Source organism: Oxyura jamaicensis, chromosome 2 (assembly GCF_011077185.1).
Source record: "Oxyura jamaicensis isolate SHBP4307 breed ruddy duck chromosome 2, BPBGC_Ojam_1.0, whole genome shotgun sequence".
Classification (NCBI taxonomy): Eukaryota; Metazoa; Chordata; class Aves; order Anseriformes; family Anatidae; genus Oxyura; species Oxyura jamaicensis.
Genome location: NC_048894.1, coordinates 145,483,206 through 145,507,775, shown reverse-complemented (window position 1 = coordinate 145,507,775; position 24,570 = coordinate 145,483,206). Strand labels below are relative to the sequence as shown.

Here is a 24,570-nt window from a genome sequence, read left to right as displayed (position 1 = left end):
GGTTGTACAGTTTCTGGTGTAAGTTCCTATTTGTAGCCATTACATCCAAGAAATAATTTGGGTAGTAAGATCTGAAGAGGAAGCCAGAGATATCCTGGCTATGTGGCTGAAATGATGTTATGAAGGTTATAAGGTGCTTGCAGTTTTAATTTCTGGGAGTTCTTGGTCAATTTCCTCAGAGAACTTTCCAGGAAGCCAACACCAGGAGACACCTTGCATTATTTTAGATACACAAATGATATTTAGAGTATCTCCAGGGGTGTGCTGCCTCAGAAACATTGTAACTTGCATTTAATACCAAGTCTGTAAAATATTTTTTGTTCTGCAGTGAAATAAATATAAGGTACAGTATATAAGGTACGGTATATGAAAAAAAATGGGGGGGTTGTTACTCCAAGTATCTGAAGAAGCTCAGTGAAGACCTCCACCAAAGATGGTGAGGTCTTGAGCTGCTTTAGTAAGGACCCTCTCTGTTTTATAAACGTGTTCTTCCAGCCATTTTCTTAGTTCATCCAAACTGCAGTGCCTGCAGTTGGTGTGTGCAGTGCCTCGCGTGCTAGTGTTTTTCTTCTCACCTTGGGTGTTTGTGTAACAGGAACAAGTACTGCCCCTTCGGCTTGAGTGTTCATCTCTCAAAGAGCAGGGTTGGCAAGTATCAGTGATCAGAGCTGCGATGGCCAACCTAAACTTCTGTGAAAGACTTGAGCCAGGCTTAGGTTTTCCTGAAAACAGAAACTGGATGGATGAGGAAAAATCTATCCTGCCAATATAGCCCAGTCCTGTTCCAATGTACTCTTTGAGGAATCCCTCTCTGGAAGTTCATTTTCTGTGGCTTTTTTGGTTCTCAGTAGGAATTCCAGTAACTAACTGTAAATCATTAACCCCCATTAAAATTTGAGAATTATCACTGGTAACTTTTTTTTTATAGTAAGGGCATAAAAATATCCCACAATTTTGTGTTGCTTAGCAGAAGGCTGAAGGTAACCACATCTCGTATTTCAGGCTACCAGAGCTGGATCTCAATTCCCGTGGACAAATAGCCACACACTTAGAAAACTGAGAAGAAAATTGCTCCCCTCTACATTAGATTTTAACTGCAGACGGCAACTGGATACTGATTGAGAAGGGTCAGTAGCTTAATCATCCTACAAATCTGACAAATTCATATTTAGAGTGTTCAGCCTGTTAAAATTAATTACTGGCTTTTCTCTAGCATGTATAAAGTAGCTGATGCTACTGATTCTTTCACCCTTTACCTCATAGCAGCTTACATCGCAGCTAAAAGTAGAGCTGAAGGTAAGAGATTTAATAAATGGGTAACTGCAGTTTCACATCAGCTGCCTGAAGAGGCTTTCAAAAAGAAAATTCTAAAGCTGCTTTCCCCTTCCCCCTAAAATCTGTTGATCTCATATATGAAAAAAAAAGTAGAAACTAAATTAATGGAAATTTGACAAGCAGTAAGAGAACAGCTGTATGTGATACTGTTGAACTACTTGCCCAGATGAAAATGGAATTAGATTTTTTTTAATTACTCTTTTATAGATGTCTAAATGTATTTGCTTTTTTCGCTACTAGTGGTGACAGAAAGTCTGGAAAGGATTTCACCGTTCCTTTACCCACTTCTCTGTTTATTTGAAGAATAACGTAATTCTCTGGACAAAGCCAAGTGTCCAGTACTGTTCCTTCTACAGCCCCACAGTTTTCAGCAGGATATATTTTTAAAGAAAACACTTTCATTTGCAAAAAGCATCATCTTGCTAAGATGAAGTTCGCGTGTACATTGCATGGATTTAATTTATATCATCTTGCAAACAGATTCCTATAATCCAGGTCAAAGTCTGGGATCAGTGGCATTTAAGTAACTTAGCTCAGTTTTGCTTAATTTGCTTTTAGGGAAACTGGGATTGTAACCAGCTCATTTTAAATTTTAATTAAACCATCCCTAATCTCGCTAAGGTTACCTAAATACATATTAGCATTGCGTCAAATAACTCGATTTATGTATACTTCTTAAAAGTCAAAACAAATGCAAGTTCTACGTAGAAAAACCCTGAGCTGAAGTTGAGGAGCACCAAGGATTTATCTTAAATTCTGTATATGCACGGAGGGGTTAGTCACTATAGTTGACATAACAGGACCAAAAAGGCCACCTTTACTGACTGTGTTATTAAGTGCAGCCTCTGTTACTGTAGCTTATTACCAGATCTCTAATTAAAATAAGCTCTATTTGTAAAAATGCTAATTAACTCAGCTCATAGTCTGCCTGAGGACTGGAAAAGGTTGTTTTGACCCCAGACAGAGCATGAAGTTCACAGTTTAGAATAGGTCAAAGTGCCTATTGGAAATTTAATGATAGTTCAAGTTCCGTTGGTGGTTTCCCTGATTGTTTTACCAGAGGCATAGAGCACCTCTGGGCTAGTAGGTACATCCTGAGCAGGCAAACAATTCAACTCCCCCCAGCTGCACACTTGGTTGATGTTTGAGTGTAACCACATAATTTATTTTGAGAGAGAATGATGGCCACATCTAATCCGTGGGGTTTGATTTACTGGTGTGATTAGTCAAACAAATGAAATGTGTGCAGAAATTCCCTTTAGCAGTTGTGCACTTACCTTATAGCTGTTTACCTTGGCACAACTTGCTAAGCGTACCTGAAAACTACATATTCCTCGTTTTCGAGTAAATTTTGGCTGTGTTGAAGTCTGTCCTTTAAGGTTGTCTATAAAAAACCAATCTTAAGATCTTGAAAATTTTATAGCTGTATTTGAAAAAAATAATCTTTAAAAGTATGCCACATAGGCCACCAGTTTTCTTCTATTTTTACTGTGTAGCAATTTTATTCAAAACCAAATCAATTGTAGCCTTTTAGCACCAGAGGAGGCTAAAGAAACACCTGTACAGAATTGTCAGTATTAAGGGACACAAGAGGTAAGGCAGAAATTCTCTTGGGTGTGCAGCTGCCTGTCATCAGCTAGCACTAATGGCACATTCCTGTGACTGATTCCCTAAATACAGAGAAGGACTTCACAGGCCTGGTGTGTCTGCTGCCTCAGAGTGAGTGGATCAAAGGCTGGCTGAAGACTAGACACTAAGTGGCGTGACCCTGCCCACCAGATCTTTTCACTAATTGGTCTTCCCCTAGCTGTTAGAGAACACCATGCTTATAAACTCATAGACCCTGCGTACAAGAGCCATTTTTGGATAACCTCAACACTAATTAAACTACATTTCTTTGGCTGAAAAACTGTAAAACTGACAAGTTTGGAGAGATTTTATCCCTGTTCTTAAAATTCTTGTAGTCTGTATAGGAAAATAGTGCAGAGCTGCTGTAAAACTGCAGCCATCCTGAAGGGTAGCTCTCTTAGCTGGCTGGGGAGCTTTCCATTTTTTTGCAGGAAGCAGATAGATTTTAGTAACGACAAAAAAAAAAGAGAGAGAGAGAGAAAGGAAACGAGCCAGTGGAAAAACCTATCATAGAAGCCAGAGACCTAAAATCCTCTGGCAACAGTTAATCTTAACACATTTTGATAACTTTGAGTTACAACTGATTCTTTATTTTTTGATAGATAACCGGTTTAAATGGGGAATCCTACCAGACATGGGATTTTCAAGCAATACTGAGCATTGCATACACTGTAAGTGGAAGAGATGGAGGTGCCTTTAGTACAGGATGGTTATTAGTTTTTATGTTGTTTTTCAGTACATCTGGAGTGCTTTTTCTCATTCATAGAAGCAACGGAGTCTTACCAAAACTCAAACGTACCACTAACCTTTTCAACCTTTGCCCTCATACCACTGCTTTCATCTTTGGGACAGTTCATTAGCATGCAGCATTAGGTAGCTGTGAGGCACTGACCTTTTACAGGGCTGCTGCGAGGTTCAGTCCTTTCTGAACAGTCATTCTTAGTGGTGGTGAGATTGCAGAAGGCACAGGGAGCACCATCTGTCTCTCTGGGTCACGTTCCCCAGTGTTGAGATAATCGCCCGCAGATGAAGAGAGAAATGCAATTTGAGATCTTCAAAGCTTTCCAACCAGGTGTGCTGAGTCAAGAGCAGGTATTGGCAGCTCGCTCCTGCAGCATTGGCAACCTTATTCCTTAGCAGAGGCTCCCTTGAAAATACCAGTTAGCAATCATGAATACATGCTTGCAGTTGCATGAATGACTGTAAAGATTCTGAAACTTGACTTTGTAAAACTTTTTTGAAATACAAAATAAAACTAGTTTGGAAATGAGGTTGTTTAAAGAGAGATAAGCATCCTTTTTTTTTGAGATTGAAAGAAAATCATGTTATGTTGTCAGAAGGTATTTTATTATCAGCATGTGGTTGAAAAAGCAGGCAGGTAACTACATTTACTCCCAAAAGGACAAGCAACATCTACTGTAAATTGTTATCAATGCATTTAAAAGCTCAAAGAAACAGAATAATTTGGGTTGAAATACGTAGTTTTGAAGAACTGTCCTAATTTATTTAAAATTGAGATTACTTTTTATTAATTATCTGAAAATCAAAATGCTACAATAACTAGTTTACATATAAAGCAGGTAACATCATGTATTCCAGTAGGGCCATAACCTTATTTCTCTAAGGTGAGTAATGCTATTTTTCATCTGTCTGCTGTAAGGACTGTCTTACAAAATTTTCAGCTAGGTTTGGAGCTATGACGTTGGCTGCCTGTATATTTTTGAAGCTGAGACAGTTCCAGTATAACACAGACCGGTGAGTACTTAGATCTGGCTTTCACAAACAGAGCAAGGTGGGGGGGGGGGCGCCCCCCCCTTTGTTTTCCTGGGGATGTTTTAGCTCCTCAAAACTTTGCTAGGCAAAGGGAAACCTCTTTCCTGGAATGTGCTGACAAGGATTTAATAAAGATGGAACTGTGTGACCAGTCTGCTTGGGCTCGATGGAAATAAATGTTCACTACGGGAGTTGGAAGTTGAACGCATTTAACTTTTGGAAAGGGTCTTTGTTATGTCCCATTTAACAAGAAAAATGCCACGTCGTATTGAAGAATATTGAATTTTTGTTGTTGTTGGGGGGTAGTGGTGTCTCAGAGTTGCAAGAAATGGGTTTCTTTGAACTGCTGATTAGCTTGCCATATTAAGAGCCCAGGCTTATAGCTTTGTGGGCATTTCTTCAGGCAAAAAGACTTTTGTTAAGTGTCATCCATTACTGCTGCCTTCCCATTCTGCTTGTGCAGCAGTGGTATAAAGAGCAGCAGGGAACTGGCCTCGATAACACTAGCCTTGTTTTGTAGCCCATGAACAGGCCTACGTTGGAGTTGTTAGGGAAGCACTTAGGTTGCTCTTCTATGGGACGGTCACCAAAATTCAGTATTACTTTAGCACAGGTAGTTTAAGCTCCCTTTGGGAAAAATAAATGGATCTTTACTTCAAGTACTTTGGGGGAGCCCTGCCTCTCTTCACTGACTTTCAAGATGACTTGAAGTGGTTTACCTCCTTAGGCTAAAGCTTGCCATCGGGAATTTTCTCTTCGATGTCCAGGCAGATTTCACACGCTGTTAGGTTTTTGTCTGAAAAGCAATTCTTACTGTATTAGGGCAGAGCAGATTAAAGCTAGGTATATAGGTGAATGGTATCTGAAGCATTTGCACGTCTGAATTACCCCTTGAGAGTAATCAGTTCTGTGTTTGTGAGATTTTTCTAATTGTTCTATTGTTGGTTTTTATCACTAAAAGTAACCTTGATGTATAAGGTGTCTTTGAAATCCCTTATGTATAGCACACTATTTCTGAAATTTTAAAATAATGAAATTCTTAAATAATCTAAGGTTAAATAATTTAAATCCTTAATTCCACCAACCTTGAACATTCTCTCCTGGGTTTTCTAGCTCCAACCTTTAACAGCCCACACATAGGCTTGTCATCCTGTATGCAGTTTACAGTTACCCGTGGTTTCCATTTAATTCAGAAAAAAAATATATATCTATATATAACTTTCCATTTTGAAATCAGAACTACCTTGTTAATCTACCATCAATTTTCTTCTCTTAGACACTGAATAACCTCTTCTCTGAGTGTATACTGCACAACGTGTTAGTCTGCTTCCTACAGGATCATGAACTTGCGGTGTTACATGACCACAGTCTAGTGGATGAATTATAAAATGTGATGTGGCATTGTGCCTTTTTAAAAACAACTTAGATGATTTATGTAGCGTATACAACAGCTGCGTACTGCTGTCTGCGATAGAGCTTCTCTGATGGGAGAGTTATGGTGGAGGCTGAAAAGACACATTGTAGGTGCGTGTAGCTGTGATTCTGATGTTTTAAGGAGACATTTGGCTTATTTTGGTAAACAATGAGACTTATTTTCGGATATTTTTTTAAATTCATCGATGTTGACTTGTGATAGGGCACTGTGTCTCTATATTGTAGAGTGGATTAACACTTGCTGAAGCTACTATCATTAACAGCTATCATTGCTTAAAAGATAACAAGTATTTTTCAAAATAAAGGTGAATGCAAGACTCTAAAAATTGACTTATCGGGGTTGAGAAGCTTTGTAGGCTGTTGGTTTACAAAGACGTATGGTATGTGTGTGTAAGGGAAATCAGATTATGAAATAGACTGAACCAGACCGAGTGCCTCATGAAAACCTTTGCCTGTGATCTACAATTTTGCTTGGCTTACTACTTGAAGTGGGTTACAGAACAGAACAGTTTCCTTGTAAATGGGAAACCTTTCTTGGTATATTTGATTTCTTCAGTGTTCAGGAGCGCAGGGCTGACATGCATGTGAAAGCCAAGGTTTATGTGGCTTACCTCAACGCTGCGGAGTTCTGCGAAGAAGCAAGTGCTGTCTGTTACGGGGGGAGCACTGGGAACCTTCTGTTTTCTGTAGCAAAATCTGAGCCTGTTACACAAATAGGCAGGTTTACCTATTCTATAAGGCTCAGTGACTGGATAGTCAGAGTTCTACATCAACTGTATTCCTCTTCTGTTAGCCGTGAGAATGGAAAAATGGTTGGAGAGCATAAGAGATTTAAAATCTGTAATCAGACCTTGGGGACAGGTTTTCATTTTCTAAACTGTGAAGTATTTGTGTGGGAAGCGCTGAGATGCATGGCATTATTGGATGTTATTTGCTATTTTGCCTAGAATTTTTTGGACTGTCTGGATGTTTATGTGCAGTATAAGTCGTTAGTGAGACAAATTTTTTTGATGTTTCACTGGCAGGCATCCGCTGCACAGCCTACTCTTGCACATTTTCGGTGAACCCATAGTTGTCTTTCAGCATTGATTTCAGAGATGCTGCTTCACACACGCTGCCTCCTGTTATGCCCCTTTCTTTGGAGTCTGCTATCAATCTACAGCAAGCAATTTTTTCCAAGAATGCTACGAGTGAAGGCTTGAGTATGGGTGAATTTCTGAGCCATCTCTTCAAGGAGATGCCGTTTCCTTTGCCCCAGATGCAAGATTTCAGTGCTTTGCTGAGGAAGCATGAGAGCACGGCTGTCCAAAGCAACACTCCTGCATAGATTTATGCACTTTATCAATGAGCAGTTACCCGTTGTTTTTCACGAGTGGCTCATAATTCTCTCTGAGGGGACAAGGTTTTTGTGGGTTCATACTCTTCCTCTGACAGTATTTATAACACTTTTACCAGAGTGTTTTTCAAGGCTTAGCTTTCCTAGTGCCAAGGACTCTTTAAAAACAGAGATTGTGGCCTCCAAATGTCAAGTACCTGTTGGCATAAAAGCCTGCTGTGACATTAGAAAAGGGTTTAGAAACTCTTATATTTGTTCACACAAGTGTTTCAGTGCAGAGAATTCCGCCTTTAAGCTTCATTAACTTCTTAAGGCTGCAAACTGAGGCCAGTGTTTTATGCATTTAACTTTAAGGCAAGCATTAGGGTTGAAATATGGATTGCAAGCAAGGCAAAAAGGATTTTCCCCCCAGAAAAAAAAGTCCTGTGAGATCCCTAGCTCTGCAGAGCTCCAGTGTAACTCCAGATTAAAGTTCTAGATGTTCCAGTCAAAGAAAAATTACAAATAGGAGGACTCTAAAACAGAGTTGCAAATAAAAGCTGCAAGACAGCGATGTCTTTACTGTGCAGGATCTCTAAAATCCTTCAGCATTGACTAACCTGTCTAGGATGGATGCAGCAATAGAACTTTTAAGTCACTACTGAGAATTCTTCAAAATCCCCCTCTCCTAATACACTGCTAACTTGTGTGTTAAGTAGGGAAATGTATATTCTGGCATGCAGGGATTAACAAAATGCGGAGTATTTTTGAGGACTGGCATCCAGGATTCCAGGAAATAGTGAAGTTTTATGGTTCTCTAAAGACAATGTGGTTTTCATACTGCAAAGTTTTTCTATTTTTTCACTTTAAAATTCATATAATCGACCGATTTCCTGTGATGCACTTGAAATAGCGTGAGGAGCTTTGACTGGATATTGGGAAGATTTTCTTCATGCAGAGGGTGGCCAAGCATTGCAGCGAGCTGCCCGGGGAGGTCGTGGAGTTGCTCTCCCTGGAGGTATCTGAGAGATGTGTGGATGTGCCACGAAGGGACATGGTTTATGGTGGACTTGTGGGTTAGGTGATGGTTGGACTTGATGATCTTGAAGGTCTTTTCCAACCTGAACGATTCTATGGGGTGCATTATACACAGCATTGCTAGCCAGCTGACAGGAGTGCTTGTCTCCCTCTATGCTCAGCATTGTTGCGTCCTGTGAATGTGTGGTATTGTAGCATGTGTAGTTTTGGGCTCCACAATATAAGGATAAAAAAATATAAGAATGCCTCCAAAGGAGGGCACCAAAGATAGTGAAAGGACCAGAGGGCATGGCCTTTGAGGAGCAGCAGAGGGTACTGGAATACAGCAGGCTGAGGGGAGGCCTCATGGGGCCTGCAGCTCCCTCACGAGGGGAGTGGAGGGGCAGGCGCTGAGCTCTGCTCTCTGGGGACAGCGACAGGACCCGAGGGAACGGCATGGAGCTGGGACAGGGGAGGGTCAGGCTGGGGGTTAGGGAAAGGTTCTGCACCCAGAGGTGGTCGGGCACTGGGACAGGCTCCCCAGGGCAGTGGTCACGGCACCGAGCCTGCTGGAGTTCAAGGAGTGTTGGGACAACGCTCTCAGACACGTGGTTTAATTTCTTAGGTAGTTCTGTGTGGAGCCACGAGCTGGATTTGGTGATCCCCGTGGGTCCCTTCCAACTCAGGATATTTGATGATTCTATCGTTTGAAAAATGCTAATCTGCAGCACAGGATTTTAATACTAACTATTAGGAGATTTTTGGATGGCTCCTCTGCAGCAGTCTAAATTCTGTCTCCAGAAGAAGCTCCCAAATTCCATTGCTATCTGGTTTTAATTTGCATTGATCAACAAAATTAGTAATAAAATTTATCACCATTGTAAAGTTAGTTTGGTTTGCTGTTGCGGAAGGCAGTTTCTCCTGTAGTCCAGATTTTGTTTGCATTCAACTTCCCAGAAAAGCCACCAATGCAGTATCCCATCACACGTCTACAGAACTTGCTATTGCATCTCACGTAGCTCTAGCGAGGCACTGCTCACATCTGCCTTTTTAAATTTGTATCCAAGAGGAGTGAGCTGAAGAGCCAAGAGCACACAGCTGCCGTATTACAGCAGATTGTATCGCTGCAGGCTGTGCGCTGCGACGAGCGGCTTGTTGGTGCTGTGCACCCGTGGTGCGCATCCAGGGCACGTCAGAGGCCATCAGCCTGCACCGGCTCTGTTGGAAGCTACTGGGTTAGGGCAGAGCCCCAGCTTTTCTCCAAGATCTGTGGGGTTTGGGACTCCCAGCCTGCCCAAAACTCAATATCCTTACAAAAATCGTAATCTGGCCTGATCCTATGCCTTGTAGGCACGATGTGGTTTCCATGGCCAGTGGATGTATGGCAGGCAGAGAGAGGGACACACACTTGGAGAGGAAAGTGCAGAGGATTACAAGCAGCAGTCCATTGCTCGAATATTTTCCTCATTTCTTATTTAAGAAGAAGGACTTGCAGAACCTTAAGATCCAAAGTAGATTTTTCTTTGTCATCAATTTTAATTATTGTGCTAATGCTGTGGTTGGGCTGTTACCTTAAAACTCGAAATCTTGTGCACAGATTATTTGTATATATTATATGTATTTTATATATGTATATATTTAAGTGGAAACAAATTAGTGCAAGTGTTTAAAGTTATTTTGAGACTGCATTCAGCCCAAGATGCTCTTTGCTTTGCGTAGGGTAGTAAGAAACACCTGGACCTTGACCAACTAACTAGCCATGTCATCTGTATATTCATAGAGGTCTCAGTAAAAACTTTTTGATCTTCTCAGTCTTTTTTTATGTAATCCAGAAAATACTCAGCAGCACTAAAACTTCGAGCACAAGAATAAGGAAATAAAAATAGATACAGCTATTACTGCATCCCTAAAATGAAGCCACTGTAGTTTCCGTATATTTTCTTAACAGAGCTTTTTTTTTTTCCAGACCTAAAGATTTTCGAAGGAAGTAATAAAAGGAGAACGATTGCTATCAGGAATGTGTCTCCTCCTTGAAAAGGAATTCTTCTGACATGGAAGAAGACACATCTGTGCATCCCAGTTATCCATTCTAGACCAAGTATTTTTGGAAGGTACTAGCAAAATTTATTAGGAAAGATTATAAAGATTATTGTATTTGAAACAGTTAAGAATGGCTATTACACTGTTAATATCACCTGTATTTTGTGTTGTATGATCCGTTATTTGTTAATTAAATGGGTTTTATTACTGTTGTTAAAGAACTGCTTTTTTTTTTAAAATTCACATCTCACGGAAAATACCACCTTGTTTCTTGAAATGAGATTTCTCACTCTATAAGTTGCAAAACCTGATTTTCGCCCAGTAAGGATAGTGAATAATTATGAATTGAAAACCAGTGGCTTGACCTGTTTAACCTGTTATTTCTGTAGAAGTGATCTTGCACAGTTTTTCTGAAAGCTTTTCTAGACCCTGGAGTGTAAAGTAGCATGAAATTAATGTGGAGATTTTGCTGAATGTGCATCTCTGCAGTTTCCGTATCTTTTTAGGTGAATATGCCCACTGAAAATATTGTTGTGGTGGTGAGCATAAATCAAACTTCTTCTGGAGCCAAACTCCATTGAAAAATAAAAAAGCAACATTAGACTTCAAAGAAGGCAGTGCACATATCCAAATATGTGTGCACATTGTAGTCCCGTTAGATGTAAGAAATCTATTAAAATATGTATCTTGGAATGAGAGGGTGGTGTGATTTGTGGTGGTCATTTTTTAGGTCCTGTAGGAGTTTTTCAGTCTTCAGCAGTGTTGCAGAAAGAGTTTTTCTGCGCAGCATGCCCATAGCTTAGTCTCTGCCGTACAATCAAAAGAAAGTATTGGTCACTGACCATAATTTTTCATCCTTGAAGCTCTGGCCATCTCTTGATAAGGTGTGCCGTACGGTGTGCTTACAGCGCTGGAAATACAGCCAACGGGAAATCAGTTTGTGCTTCCAGGAGACCAGTTTGCTCTAGGGAAAGAAGTTGCAGCACTTTACAATGTCCGGAGTTCCTCAGATGTCGGAAGACTGACATTTCAGTACCAGCAGAACCTGTTGCCAGAGTACTGCAGCGCAGCAAGGCCAGCATGAATTTCACAGGTGACACTGTCTGCTACACCGGTTTCTCTCTTCCAGATGTGACCAGGTTGCTGCTTTTCTGCAGGTAACTCTTGAACCAAAGTCACTGCATAAATAAATGAATTGCTTGTTTTTCTACTACTTACATAGTAGAAGATGCTGATACGTTATCTTCCAAATGTTACAATGTTTGGTGAGGAAAATTTGTGTTTACTGTATCCATTTTGTACAAGCACTGTACAGGAAGAAAACCGCTGCTTTATTTAGGATCTATTATATAGGCATTTCTTTAGCATTCCAATAGGCTTATCCTGGGAAATACTTCTACCCGGTGAACTTGCCCTACTTGATTTCCAGTTCAGTAACCAAACTCAGTTAAATACTAAAAGCATTTTTAAAAGTCAAAGATTAAAATAAACTAAAATAAATGCTAGATTAAAATAAAATAAACGGTTATTTGTGTAAGGGCATAGTACATATTTTGTAGTTAAGATCTGGGTGGCATCAACTATCTGTGTTACAAACTTCACAGTCAGCAACTTACTTTTCTTCGCCTGTCTGGAAAAAAATGAGACACCCCTGATTATACAGTGACTGAATTCTGGAGAAAATGTTGACCATATGTGTGCCTCTTACTTTTTTTGGCAAATATACAAATCCTGAATAATATTTTTATATCTCGGTAGTACCCACCGAACAGTTACTTTTTATTACCAATGGATATGCAACGTAGGCCCAGTGCTACACAGAGCATTCTGGTAACCCCCAAGCAGTCCCTTCATTTGCTTAATTCACCGCGTGCACCGCCCGTAGGCAGGGACGGAGGCTGTTTGCGCCTGCCCTGGTTGGGTGCGTGTCCCTGGGGCAGGCGCTCCCCGGGCTGGGGGTGCCCCAGTTCCCAGCCCAGGTGACGGGGGGGGCACTGCGGAGAGTGCAGGGGCAGGAACACCTGCTTTGTGGTATTAAACTTCTCAGGAAAAAAGAACTAGATTATTTTATATCCATACACAGATACTTACATTTGTACCCAGACAGAGCCTGAACTTAACAAAACCACGCAGCGTACTCTGACCGCTGTGTGTAACGCAATGAAGGTTTTGTACTTGGGTGCCAGGACAGCCTCTGATCAACGCACATGTGTACCCGTAGCTACACCCACTTACTTGATGCCACGATATTCTGTACAGTGGGGTCATCACCAAGTTATCTGGTACTTTTCACCTTCTGCAAGAAAGTGGTGGGACATAGGGGTGAGTGAACTAACGGGGTAAAAAAAGAAACAGGATAGAGATGGATCTAGCTTGAAATTCCCTGGGATCTATGCAGCCAGGGGCAGTGCAGGTATAAATGCTTTGTGTTACTAACAAGGCTGACTTCTAGGCCAGAGAACTTGAAATTAACACAGTAAAGGTATGCAGCTGTCTCAGCACCAGTTTCTCATCTTCCTCATGAGCTGAGAGCTTCTGGCAGTGGCCAGGAGCAAAAGCTGACACATCTTTCCCTGTGGAGTGTGAACAAACTGAAGCTCACTGGGGCAAGCAGGAACACAGTCCTGGGAGCCAAAGGTCAGCCTGTCCATGTCACTGTAGGGCTGGATTAGAGGTACTCAAAACCTGTGACTTCATCTTAGATGGATGTTCATTTTTGAGCTTCTATTTTAATAACCTTCTTTGATGCATAGTCTCAGTAGTGTTGTTCAAAGCTGTTCAGTGAATCACTTTAAGATTTATTTACCTGCTTTAACATAAATGGCTTTGTTATCCTCAAGCGGTTGGGTTGTTTTGTTTTCTCTTTCTCTCGTCATCAGATGATCCAAGTTGCCTCTGCAACTGTTCCTGCCAGACTTTTGACTTCGGCATGTTAATATGCAGAAATCTCAGCTCCACAGATGGTGCAACATCCTCATCTCATATTTATTCTCACCACTTCATACATTTTAGAAATAAGGATAATATTGTTTCAACTAATTGCCTGTAACCTTTAAAGTAAAACTGTTGCACAACTGTTGAAAAGGGGAAATGCATTTTCTTCTCTTTAGGTTCTGTCCCCTGAAGACCTAGACAACTGTACCGAGTTAAAAATCAATCAATTATAGAATTAACAATATAAAAGCTTGCCACTTTTATTTGCATACAAAACAGAAATGAAAGAGGTTCACAATAAATTATCAGTGTACTCCCACAGAACATTCTTGTGTATTTATATAATGTGGGTTTAAAAAAAAATGCATTAACATAAGGCTTTGCAAAAGGGTAATAGCTGGCTTCAGGGAAACCTGATGAGGCAGTGTTCTTCGGTGAATTTAGTAGGGTTACTCCGCTAGTAAAAGCAACTCATCCAAAACTAAGAGAACAGAGTCAGCTGGAAAATCGTGGCTAACAAACATGGACCTTCCCGAATGGTTCTGTACAGCAACTTAACCAGATGCAGTTTTTTAGATACAGTTTGAATACTGCATCGAACAGTACTCTGGAGAAAGATCTACAAGTAATCCTTCACCATCATCTAGCACCAACCCACTAACATACTAAGTTTCTGGCATGCAAGATAATCACCTTTATTTTTTGTGTCAGCTGGTCATGTACATTTATTTTCCTTTAACATAAGAGCTTGTAAACATCTTCCGTGACAGGTCAGGTACCCGAACAAAGGGCCGAATAGCGATGCACATAAAACATTTCCCTTTCTGAACAGTTCATTGAGCGGGCTTTTTCCCATTTGCCCTTTTGTGTACTGGAGTCTTGACACTTCTCTTGGCTATCTTCCTTGTGAAGCGAGTAATTCCCGGGGATCTCAGTTCAACGGCTTCCATCTCTTCTCGAACGGGAGTAAACTCTGGTTGAGCAAGATGAGGTGATGGATAGGAGGACTGGGAGTATGGGGACGGTAAGGGGTAGGACCCGTGAACTACATACGGCTGTTGCTCACCATCATAAAGGTCCTCGGGGTCATAGATTTGGTAGGAGTTATGTGGCAACTGCACTACGGGGATGTCTTGATCGGTTGGCTCACCGTATCCACCTTAACCCACCACCACCAAGAGTATTCATATGGTTAACACAGGAGAAGGGGAGTAGAAAATTAAAGCATTCATTAGGAAACTGACATATTTATATATTCTTATATATATAGCGCGTGTGCATATATAGCATCTTTAAATACACATTTTTATTCACATAAAGGAACAGTGAAAACATTTAATAAAATTAATACGCTGGAGCAATTGGAAACCCACCAACAGACAGCCAAGTTAGTTGGAAACCACCACCAAAATTTGTCTCATGTCCAGTTGCAATACGGTGCTTAGTATACACTGCACAATCTGCCTGCTTTAGCGTATTCCAATTATGGGGTAGAATATATGATTAATGGGCAAAATGGGTCAGGCAATAACTTCTAGCAGTGCAAGGAAGCTAGGTGCATGTACAGCTGCCAGTCAGTTCATTAGTGGTAGTCAACATCGTTGATGGAAAGCACAGAGAAGTTCAGCATCCATATCTGACCTTCAGCCAAATGAGAACTGAACCAGAATGAGTCTTTCACCTTCTGGATTGGTAGCCATTGTAAGGGATGGGGCCTTCGAACAGGAAATGAACAACAGGGAAGGGAAACGAGGAGGAAAGGAGAGGAAGAGACGACAACAAAAACATTCACGTGAGTAAAACGTACGGATCAGTTCACGGGCAGATTAAAATGTAAACCTCAAACAAATACACCTTACGCATAACGTTTGTAGTAACTTGTAATGTGCTAAAATAAAATTCAATTTTAGGTTGGACAACACCACTTCTGGTAATTGTGTTAACTTCCTCCCATGGCCTTTCCGTGCTCTAATGAAAAGGAAAGTAAGGTATACAGAAGACTTAGAAAGAACCACTTTCTCCAGATCATTTATCACTTGTTAATCACGGACACGTGCACCCCTGTTTCAGGTTACACTATTACAGGTTTAGTAACAGTCATGCTGTCATGCCATGAAGAGGAAGGGGAGCGACACGTTTTAAAAACTACAAATGTTCAGCTCCGCCATCACGAACATAAGGAGAGGGGGATTCAACAGACAGAGCGTTCAGTTGAGGTGGAGCAGGCTCGTGGACTAACACAAAGAGGTACAAGACAAAAACCCAGTGTGCTTCATCCGTTTCACAGGCCTGAATCAGACGGTGGACTCTGCTCGCTGCTGCGGGCACCCCTGCTCACTGCATGGCCCCACAAAAAGCAGCAGCGTTGGACATGTGTGTGTTCATGGCGCCAACCGCATTGTGGCACAAGGTTTGCCAGTAGCCTCCATCTTACTTTGGCTGTTGGAAAGACACGGTCCTTTTCCTCAACACCCCACCTCTGAAAATGGGCGGCTCTGACCGCAGCCTACTCACCTCCCATGCCGTACCCCGCGCAGGAGGAAGGGTCGCAGTACCCCGGGGGGCCGGAGGGGCCCTGCGAGCCGGGGGGTCCCGTGTGGCCAGCAGGGCCCCGGGGGCCTGGGGAGCCGGGGGGACCTGGGCTTCCAGTTCGGCTTTCTCCTGGAGGCCCTGCGTGAAACGGGGAGATAAAGGCGTGACTGGCATCTCGTAACCTGCAGTGAGCCCAGACCGCCTTGGCAGCGCCGCAGGCTTGGTGCTAGGTGTCAGCGGGACAGAGCACACCGAGACTACGTCCAGGAGACAGCTTGAGCACGGGGGCTGCACCTCCCCGCTCCAGCTCCCCCAGGCACACCGAGGGAAGGGCTCCAGCCTTTTCCCTGCTCCTGACAAGCCTCCTTGCCGGCTGGTGCTTTGTCTGCTGTGCCAGAGACTGCTTTTAGCCAGAAATTTATACTAGTGCTTCTACAGAGCCAATGTTCCACCAAGTGCCAGACGTTAGGGAAGGCGGCTTCCTGGGGGAGAACAGCCCTGGATGCCAGCATGGCTCTCCTGTCCGCCCACTGTTTGAGTGCACCCTCCGGGTAGTGCTGTGCCTTGATAGCAACCCTCTAATGAAAGAATAGCCTAACAAGGTCAGTCAGGTTTATGCATCTTTCAACAGGATTTGAATGTCAGTCTGTTTTTTCAGGAACTAAATATAAATCCCTTTGATTAATGTGCTGAATTCACATCCACTTCCCTCTCAAGTTACAGTTAGGTATGGCCTTGGGTCAACGAGGAAACAAATGCAATCAATCCAGATTAATTTTTACCTACCAGACACCATCTCTGAAAAGAAAAAAAAAAACTTAAACCATTAAAAAGGAGGGTTTTGGAGAAGCAATATATCATGGGGAAAAGGAAAATCCTTGTGTGACTGATGACACCGCTGCACATCACATCACAACGTCACGTCACATAGTAAGAACCTTACAACAGTGAGGGGCCTAAATGCCAGCTGCTTCTGCTGCGTGAGCCTCAGAAGTGGAGGACACAGCCATGAAATTCTTAGGTGCCTTGCAAAGGGGTGAGAGCGGCATAACCCAGATGTAAAGACTTTACCTGTGGATCCTGGTGGGCCTCGGGGTCCTTGAGTTCCAACACCTGGGTTGCCTTTTTCTCCCTTCTCGCCAGGTAAACCTAAGGAAACGGTACTCATCAGAGCCACATCCTGCACAGAGCTGTGCAGTGGTTATTATTTAACCAAGGCTATGGTTCCATACGTTACTTTTCACTTAAAAAAAGATGGGAGGGGAGGAAGGAGGTAAAATAGAGAACTATTTGCTTCCTTTCTCCTCCCTTCTCCATTAGCCTCTCAAGGGAATCACGGTGCTCCTGGGGTCTTAAGCGTTCCTGCTGCCAGCGTGGATTCATCAGGGTGGTTTACGAGGGCACAGACCAGCTTCCAACCACGCTTCCTGCTGGAAGGCTGCTTCTGGACTATGCCAAGGTCCAACTACGGTAAGTCAGAAGAATTGCCAGAGCCTCACAAAGCTGTCTATAAACTGTGTGGCCCAGAAAAATCAGATTTTTAATGCTGCAGCCAAATTTCCTTCAAGTGTTCACCCACCAAACAGTGGTTCATCACAAAATGGTTCCCCAAGAAAACTGAAAGTTATCGTTGAAAGACCTTAAGCTGCTGAAATGCAAAAAAGTCTCAGCATAGCCAGAATCTGTCCCCCAGCTGAAGCCCAGCCTAAGAGCTTCGCAGTCACAGAATTTGATTTTCCAACACACGCTGCTGTACAGTTGTGTTCCTGCACTTGCTCATGGCCCTGAATTTCTATCATGGGGTCTGATCTGTGAGGACCTCAGATAGGAAGCCATGAACGGCACGACATTCTTCCAGCTTTCCGTCTCCTGCTCCTCTACCACTACAGCATCCTGTAAAAACACTTCTACATGCAGCGATCACAATGAGCGGTGTCGAACTGAAGAAGGTGTCAAAACTACAAATTCCAGACCCTGAGTTTCCACCAGCAACTTGGAAACTCTCATAAAGTCTGTGTTTGATTTGGATGGTGCAAAGACACAAAACCCAGGCTGGTTGTGGGACCGTCCCCCCATTTTCCAGACCTCCCAAGGCTGGTAATTGCTCTCACTGCTTCACAGCTTCCACGCTTTCAGAATGAAAGCCAGCATAGAGCACCTCCATGAAAACAGAGTAGACAGAAAAAAAGTGCTGCCAGCCTCGACCAGGCACGCTCTCCGATTTCAGCTGGCTGGCCTGCTGCCGTCCCTTCTGCTCAGGTAACTGCTACATCGAAGGAAAAACACGTAGGAGGCACCTCTTGGGCGACTGTGCCCAGACTCTCGTTTTTACAAGGAGCCACGTAAGATTTCTTTCATTCCTAGGCCAATTTCTGATGGATGCAAATAGGAACAAGCTGTAACTGTGAAAGATGCTGCAATTAAACCCAGCACTGACAATGCATTGCTCTCCTTGAGTTCGTAACGTAAGGGTATACAGGAAAGCCATCCGGTGGGTGTGAGTGTGTCTCAGCTTGGCTGTTGGGCTTTCGATGGAGGTGTAAGCAAAGGGGGAGTGGGTCCCCATCTGGCCCCAGGAAAAGGAGCTCCCCTGGTTCCTCAGGGTTGATACCAAGACCTGAAACAGGAAAGGAGGCAGGGAAAGCCCTGTTGCCTGCAATCTTTTCCCCAGCTGAAGACTTGAGAAGCACCAAGGCCTCCCAGGCAGCACCCTCGAGGACTGGAGAATCGAAAATCACACCAGGAAGGGGATTCAGGATCCCCCGGTGAGTTCTGGGTCTGCTGCTGAGCACGTGGCCTCAGGACACTGTGCCCCATAGCGCAGTCACCTGGACAACACAGGCCGTACCTCTGCAAGTAGTAACGCTGCTGAGCAACTAATTTTTAACCAAAGCAGGACAAGCTCGTTCTTACCCCGCAAGGCTTTTTGCCACTGTTCCAGCACAGTTCAAATATTTTCTGTTTCCATTTTGTATCTTCTGTTTCCTTTGATTACACTTTTTTTTTATGTTCTTGGTGACCTGTTAATTTGAGGCCAGAAAGATAAGGAACAGCTCTCTGGCCTGATTGCTCAAAACTTTACCATGGAGAGGGAGACCTTGTTTCAGACCTTATTCACACTTGGGCCCATGCAAACCTCAGGAAGTTCAACTAGGGCCTGCATCTGGGTCAGGGCAATCCCAAGCACAGATACAGGCTGGGCAGAGGATGGGTTGAGAGCAGCCCTGAGGAGAAGGGCCTCAGGGTGTTGGTTGATGAGAAGCTCGACATGAGGCAGCAATGTGTGCTTGCAGGCCAGAAAGCCAACCATATCCTGGGCTGCATCAAAAGAAGTGGGGCCAGCAGGGCGAGGGAGGGGATTCTTCCCTTCTGCTCTGCTCTCATGAGACCCCCATATGGAGCACAGGGGGCCCTCAGCACAAGGGCATGGATCTATTAGAACAAGACCAAAGGCAGGCCATGAGGATTATCAAAGTGCTGGAGCACCTCTCCTACAAAGAGAGGCTGAGGGAGTTGGGGTTGTTCAGCCTGGAGAAGAGAAGGCCCCAGGGAGACCTTACAGCGCCTTCCAGTGCCTAAAGGGGGCTACAGGAAAGCTGGGGAGGGACTCTGTGTCAGGGGGTGTAGGGACAGGACAAGGGTAATGGCTTTAAACTGAAAGAGGGTAGGTTTAGATTAGATGTTTGGAAGAAATTGTTCACTCTGAGGGTGGTGAGGCACTGGCACAGGTTGCCCAGAGAAGCTGTGGGTGCCCCATCCCTGGAGGTGTTGAAGGCCAGGCTGGGTGGGGCTTTGGGCAACCTGATCTGGTGGGAGGGGGCTGGGGGCTGGAACTGGGTGGTCTTTGAGGTCTCTTCCAAGTCAAACCATTCTGTGGTTCCAGGACCTAATATCCAGAACACGGAGGAATATATTCATCAAACAGCACAACCATACTTCTCCCAGTGGTGGCAGTAAGTGAGAAAGGAAATACAGCTTCAGATTTCCTGAAACAATGCTCTAACCATCCAGTCACGGGAGCAAAGCTGGAGAGGAACTAGCACCACCCTCCCTTCTCTCAAGCATCCCTCATATCTGATCTTCCAATTTTCCATCTTGTTTGTACACAACTGCTTTCTTTTACAACTAAACCAGTTCCCGCCTGGCCTTTTGCAGGCAGATAATGAGAAACCTCTGGCCAAACTGCAAGATTACTAAAACCTAACTGAAAGTGAAGGGGTCTTAAGTGTTTAACTTACTCAAGCATTTTGAAATTTGCCAACATCTTTTATTCTGGGATTCTTAGCAATGTAACACTTGGCATTGCTGCTCTCAGAGTGTCCTCCCACTCCAGTACGAGCCTCCTGTTTGTAATCTAGCATTTATTTAGAGCAGAGACTACAGTTTCAAGCTGCAGTGCTATTCAGCACCTTTGACGAACAACTGCCCTGCACAGCCTATGGCAGGAAGCAGTCCTAGGTGGCAGAGAGATGCTCTAATCCACTTTTATAACACTGGGGGAACCTGCCAAAAAAAACATCTTCTATGATCAGCAGTTGAATTCCACGCATTTTAAAGACGAATTTCTCATGCGAACCTCTTGTCCTGCATTCCAAATGCAGTTTCCAGACATCTAAAATTTGCTTAGCCCCTTTAAGCTCATGGAGAGTCTCCTCACTATTTAGCTGCAGGCTTTTAACACGGGAATTCATCTAGATCGTCCCTTTCCATATGTGCCCTGTAAGGATGTGCTGGCCGTTTGCAAAAGGCACGGTGTGTATGTGTGGACTGCTTTGATCATAACAAGACTGGCCCGCAATAACCATCTGGAATCTACGCAGATATTTAGTGCGATTGTTTATCCGACTTTATCATAACATTAAATGGTGACCTCAAAAACAATTGCCACAATATTTTCCAATCGCTGCCTTCCATGCACTCGGTTATTCTTTACACACACGAGTACATGCATCCATACACGATGTTCCCAGGAGAAATTCCAGTAAGCAGTGATAAAAACAGAACAAATCTATTCGGGCTAATAATAAAAAGCTTGTCCTGGAACACATTATGAAGCTCTTGCAAGGGGCAAACTTTCTTTGAAATCACATGGATATCCAGTTCCTAGAGCAAACATACTGGAGGCCAAAACACAAGTTTGCTTCAGGTTTCTTTCAGTCTGCTTTCCAGGAAAGTTTCCCCAAGTGGAAGAGAACATACACACTGAAGCAAGAATAACCTACTCCTAAAGCAAACCTCACATGAGCTAAAATCAAGCACTCTGAGCTCCACTAACAGGCTTCCCACCAAAGGGCTTTACTAAGAGTAAACAGATTCACATGGCCATAGTTAACAGCTGCCTCCTACCAGTGACATTCAGACTTCACCCGTTTCTCTTTACATCGCCCAGAAACGGTGTCACTCCCCGTGTTGGTTACTCCAACGGCTAATCCCTGGTAGGGAGGGATAAAAGTATGCATCAAAAATGGACATTTGGTTTAGGGTGGCTTCAAATCCTAGTAACTGTTTACAGGCTCATGCTCTGGACATACTTCAACAATACTATCTGTCTCCCCCCCTTCAAGTTAACTGGTTATTTACGTCTTGTCCCTCGCCAAAATAAGCAATGGCTTGGGTTCAGCCCCACGGAGATCACAAGCAACTGAAATCAATTATTTCCAACTCTCCGCTAAAGACATCTCTGATAGCATCAGTTATTAAAAACAAAAACCAAGATCATGAGCACATTCCCTAGCAAAGAAAACCATGGTTTCTCCACAAAGACAAATCTTAGGTGTTGCTCTTTAAGAGAATGTTGTCATTTGGGAAGAAGTGCATATACAGCAATTGAGAAAAATTAATCTGGGACCTAACATCCTCCTCTTGCAGAGATGCTCAGTTGTAACCATGAGATATAACACTACGTGATTTTTTTAATCTAGATGAAGCTAAAATTGGGAATAAAAATATTTGACTCAACTGGCAAAAGTTCCATGTCATTCCATCCGAGCCATAAACATGGGGCGTTTGATAACACATTAAGCTAACCCCTTCCTACAAAGCCAGGAAGCAAATACAGATGAAGCTGTACTTGAGCATACTGACGATCCACTTGAGAGCTTGGGTTGTATTTTAGTAACAGTGAGATGGAGTGAGGAGCCCTAAGTTTTGTGCATCCCTTTGGGACACGTGATAAGGGCAGAATTCCTCCCAGTGGCAGGACAACAACTGCATTTTCACAGCATTTGGAAGCTAGAAGTGAATCAGCGTTACTATGGATTTTACATTATTCCTCAAGGTTCAGGAAACCACCGAAGTATTAAGTATTCTCTAAGAAAGAAATGATACTGAATCTTTGCCTTTTTACATTATTTTGCAGAAGCTGAACTACTTCCTGAGCACTCAGAAGCCAGACACTAGCTATTTAAGTCCCAGTTCATACACACAAAATCAAAACAAAAGCTGTTGGAACTAGGTGAAACAAAAATAGACACCAGTGCTGCAAACTAGTTAAAATAACAGAGATGAGTGCTGTGAATAATCAGTTTGGATGTATTTTCTCTGAACTCCTATATTTCTGCAAATATGTAAAACAGCAAAATTCTAGTAGTTTATCTGGGATTATGCATCACAACACACAAGACAGTGGGGCTTCCTTGATCTTTAAATCACCGCGTCAGTGGTCTGTTGGGCCACCACTAAGATGTTAATACCGCTCACAAGTATATAGGGGTTTCCAGAGATGTTTCTGCTCACATTATTAGAAAACTGAGTAACAATTGCATTACTGTGATCCCGATCCATTCGCTGACATCGACACAAAAGACACCGCGAACTGAATCTGTCAAGAGAATGACTTCTCCTCCTCACCCAAGGTGGTCTTTCTTGGAATGACTAGCTCAGTGTAGCCCTAGCGAGAGAACGCATTCAGGAATGGGACAGCCTGGACCTAGAAGTTCAAGTGGAGGTTTCTAACAGAACTCAAAGACACTCTCTCGATCCAAGTCTCCTTCCAAAAAATCTGATTAATGCCTGGCAGGCTGACAAGGTAAACAAGGGGAAAGAAGCTATTGGCCGGGCAAATTAGCAGGGAAGTTCACTGGTTTCAAGATCTTCCACTGCTGACATTTTCCAGTAAAGCTCTCTTCGGTGCCTAATTTTGAAGCAGTTCCACACACTGCTTTCCAAAGTCCCACTTCTCATGGGCCTGGACTGGATGGGTGGTGGGCAAGAGAGGGGAGGGACAGGACATGGCGAGCCTCCCCCCACTTTCTCTTCCTCTCCTGAACTGAACCTTTCTGTTCAGTTCAGGGCCAGTAACAGGTTCTTGCAGCAATTCCAACAGCTCAAACTCTGAAAAAATACAAAGAACACCCTACTAGATAAACAAGTGGGTCTTTTTTCCCTTCCAATACCTATTACTCTTTAGTGTGCTCTGCTGACACTGTTCCAGTGCATTTTCTGTACTCAGGAAGGAGGCTGACTTCTCAGAGTTGCTAATCTGGCACTGCTTTTGAACATTAAATTAACCTCATATAGAGCCAAAGCTGGTGACATCAGTGAAAAGAAACACATTGTTCACAAAGGCTCCAAGTGGCTGGCTGGAGATCTTCATGACAGGACTATAAATTGGGACTCACAGAACAAGTGAAATGCAAACAGTGCTTCAGAACACAGCAGGGGGTGATGGGTTTCGAGTCCATTTACCCTCCTCTCTGTAGTTGCTGGGAACTAAAAAAACTTCTGTCCAGAAGCAGAGTAATTTTTATTTGTTAATTCACTGTATATGTAACGAAGAATGAAGTGAGAATTGGGAATGCACAAGAAACGCCCAATCAATCTCCTCAAACACAAAGCTGGTAAATATATATATATATATATATATATTTTACTGCTGTGGTTTGGTGTTAGCTTAATAAATTAATCCTTATTTTTCCCTAGGTTCTGAACGAGCCCCTTCCTCTTCCTTCCAGGTTCTGTTCAAGGTTGTAGTTATGTGAATGTCCTAAAAACCATCCTCACTCTAAATAAACTAGCTAATTATTTTGTATTTAAGTTTACACATAGATTCTGCATTCTTAAAACAATCTTCTAAGCTATAAATACAGCAAAACACTCTCAATTTTTGGCATCACACTTCAGGAAAATCTGCAGAGTTCTGGCTGACGATATTTCTCAAAGTATGTTCGATAAGAGCTTGCTGTCTACCAAGTAAGAAACTCCCCACAAGCACGACCTGCCAAAATCAGTCTCTTCTGCACGTTTTGTTATAACCACCTCATATTCGTTTTTAATGTGCTTTTACTCTTTCTGTACTCTCTCTATTGCCAATGTTGTTTCCTCAAGATGAATATTACCAACAGCAGGTTAGCCTCCACCATGTTCCGTTTGCGTGACTGTATCTAATCACTCTGTGACTTCAGGGCACTACAACATGCAGGTCTGGGCCTCGGCAAAACAAATGCAATGGGCAATGCATGCTAAATGTTGGACGGGCTTCCCTTTTTATAGCCTGTGCTTTTGGTTCCTCAATTCCCCAGTAAAATATTTTGTGTGCTTAAAGGGTTCCTGCCTGAGTAGCC

The 24,570-nt window shown here is 43.0% G+C and overlaps 2 protein-coding genes and 1 long non-coding RNA gene across 7 annotated transcripts in view; 1 reads left to right on the top strand and 2 right to left on the bottom strand.

The window, feature by feature from the left end:
* Positions 1-11,239, top strand: part of MRPL13 (mitochondrial ribosomal protein L13) — a 33,999-nt gene extending 22,760 nt beyond the window's left edge. The window contains exon 7 of the mRNA XM_035318057.1: positions 10,470-11,239. Within this exon, the coding sequence (XP_035173948.1) occupies positions 10,470-10,494 (25 nt within the window). The 3' untranslated portion in view covers positions 10,495-11,239. The remainder of the gene's footprint in view (positions 1-10,469) is intronic.
* On the bottom strand, positions 733-4,439 carry LOC118162101. Its single transcript, XR_004748289.1, has 3 exons — positions 3,857-4,439; positions 2,613-2,719; positions 733-867 (listed from the first exon to the last, which is right to left on the bottom strand). It is a non-coding gene; the product is annotated as an uncharacterized LOC118162101 (long non-coding RNA).
* Positions 11,240-13,707: 2,468 nt separating the features above from the next.
* Positions 13,708-24,570, bottom strand: part of COL14A1 (collagen type XIV alpha 1 chain) — a 127,554-nt gene continuing 116,691 nt past the window's right edge. For 2 of the 5 annotated variants that reach the window (XM_035318052.1, XM_035318053.1), the window contains exons 46-49: positions 17,081-17,158; positions 15,992-16,147; positions 14,544-14,636; positions 13,708-14,450 (exon numbers count right to left, since the gene is read on the bottom strand). In XM_035318052.1, the coding sequence (XP_035173943.1) occupies positions 14,311-14,450; positions 14,544-14,636; positions 15,992-16,147; positions 17,081-17,158 (467 nt within the window). In that variant the 3' untranslated portion in view covers positions 13,708-14,310. Of the gene's footprint in view, positions 14,637-14,736; positions 15,193-15,991; positions 16,148-17,080; positions 17,159-24,570 lie in introns of those variants that run through there. The other 3 variants (XM_035318050.1, XM_035318051.1, XM_035318054.1) reach the window with 2 other exon arrangements.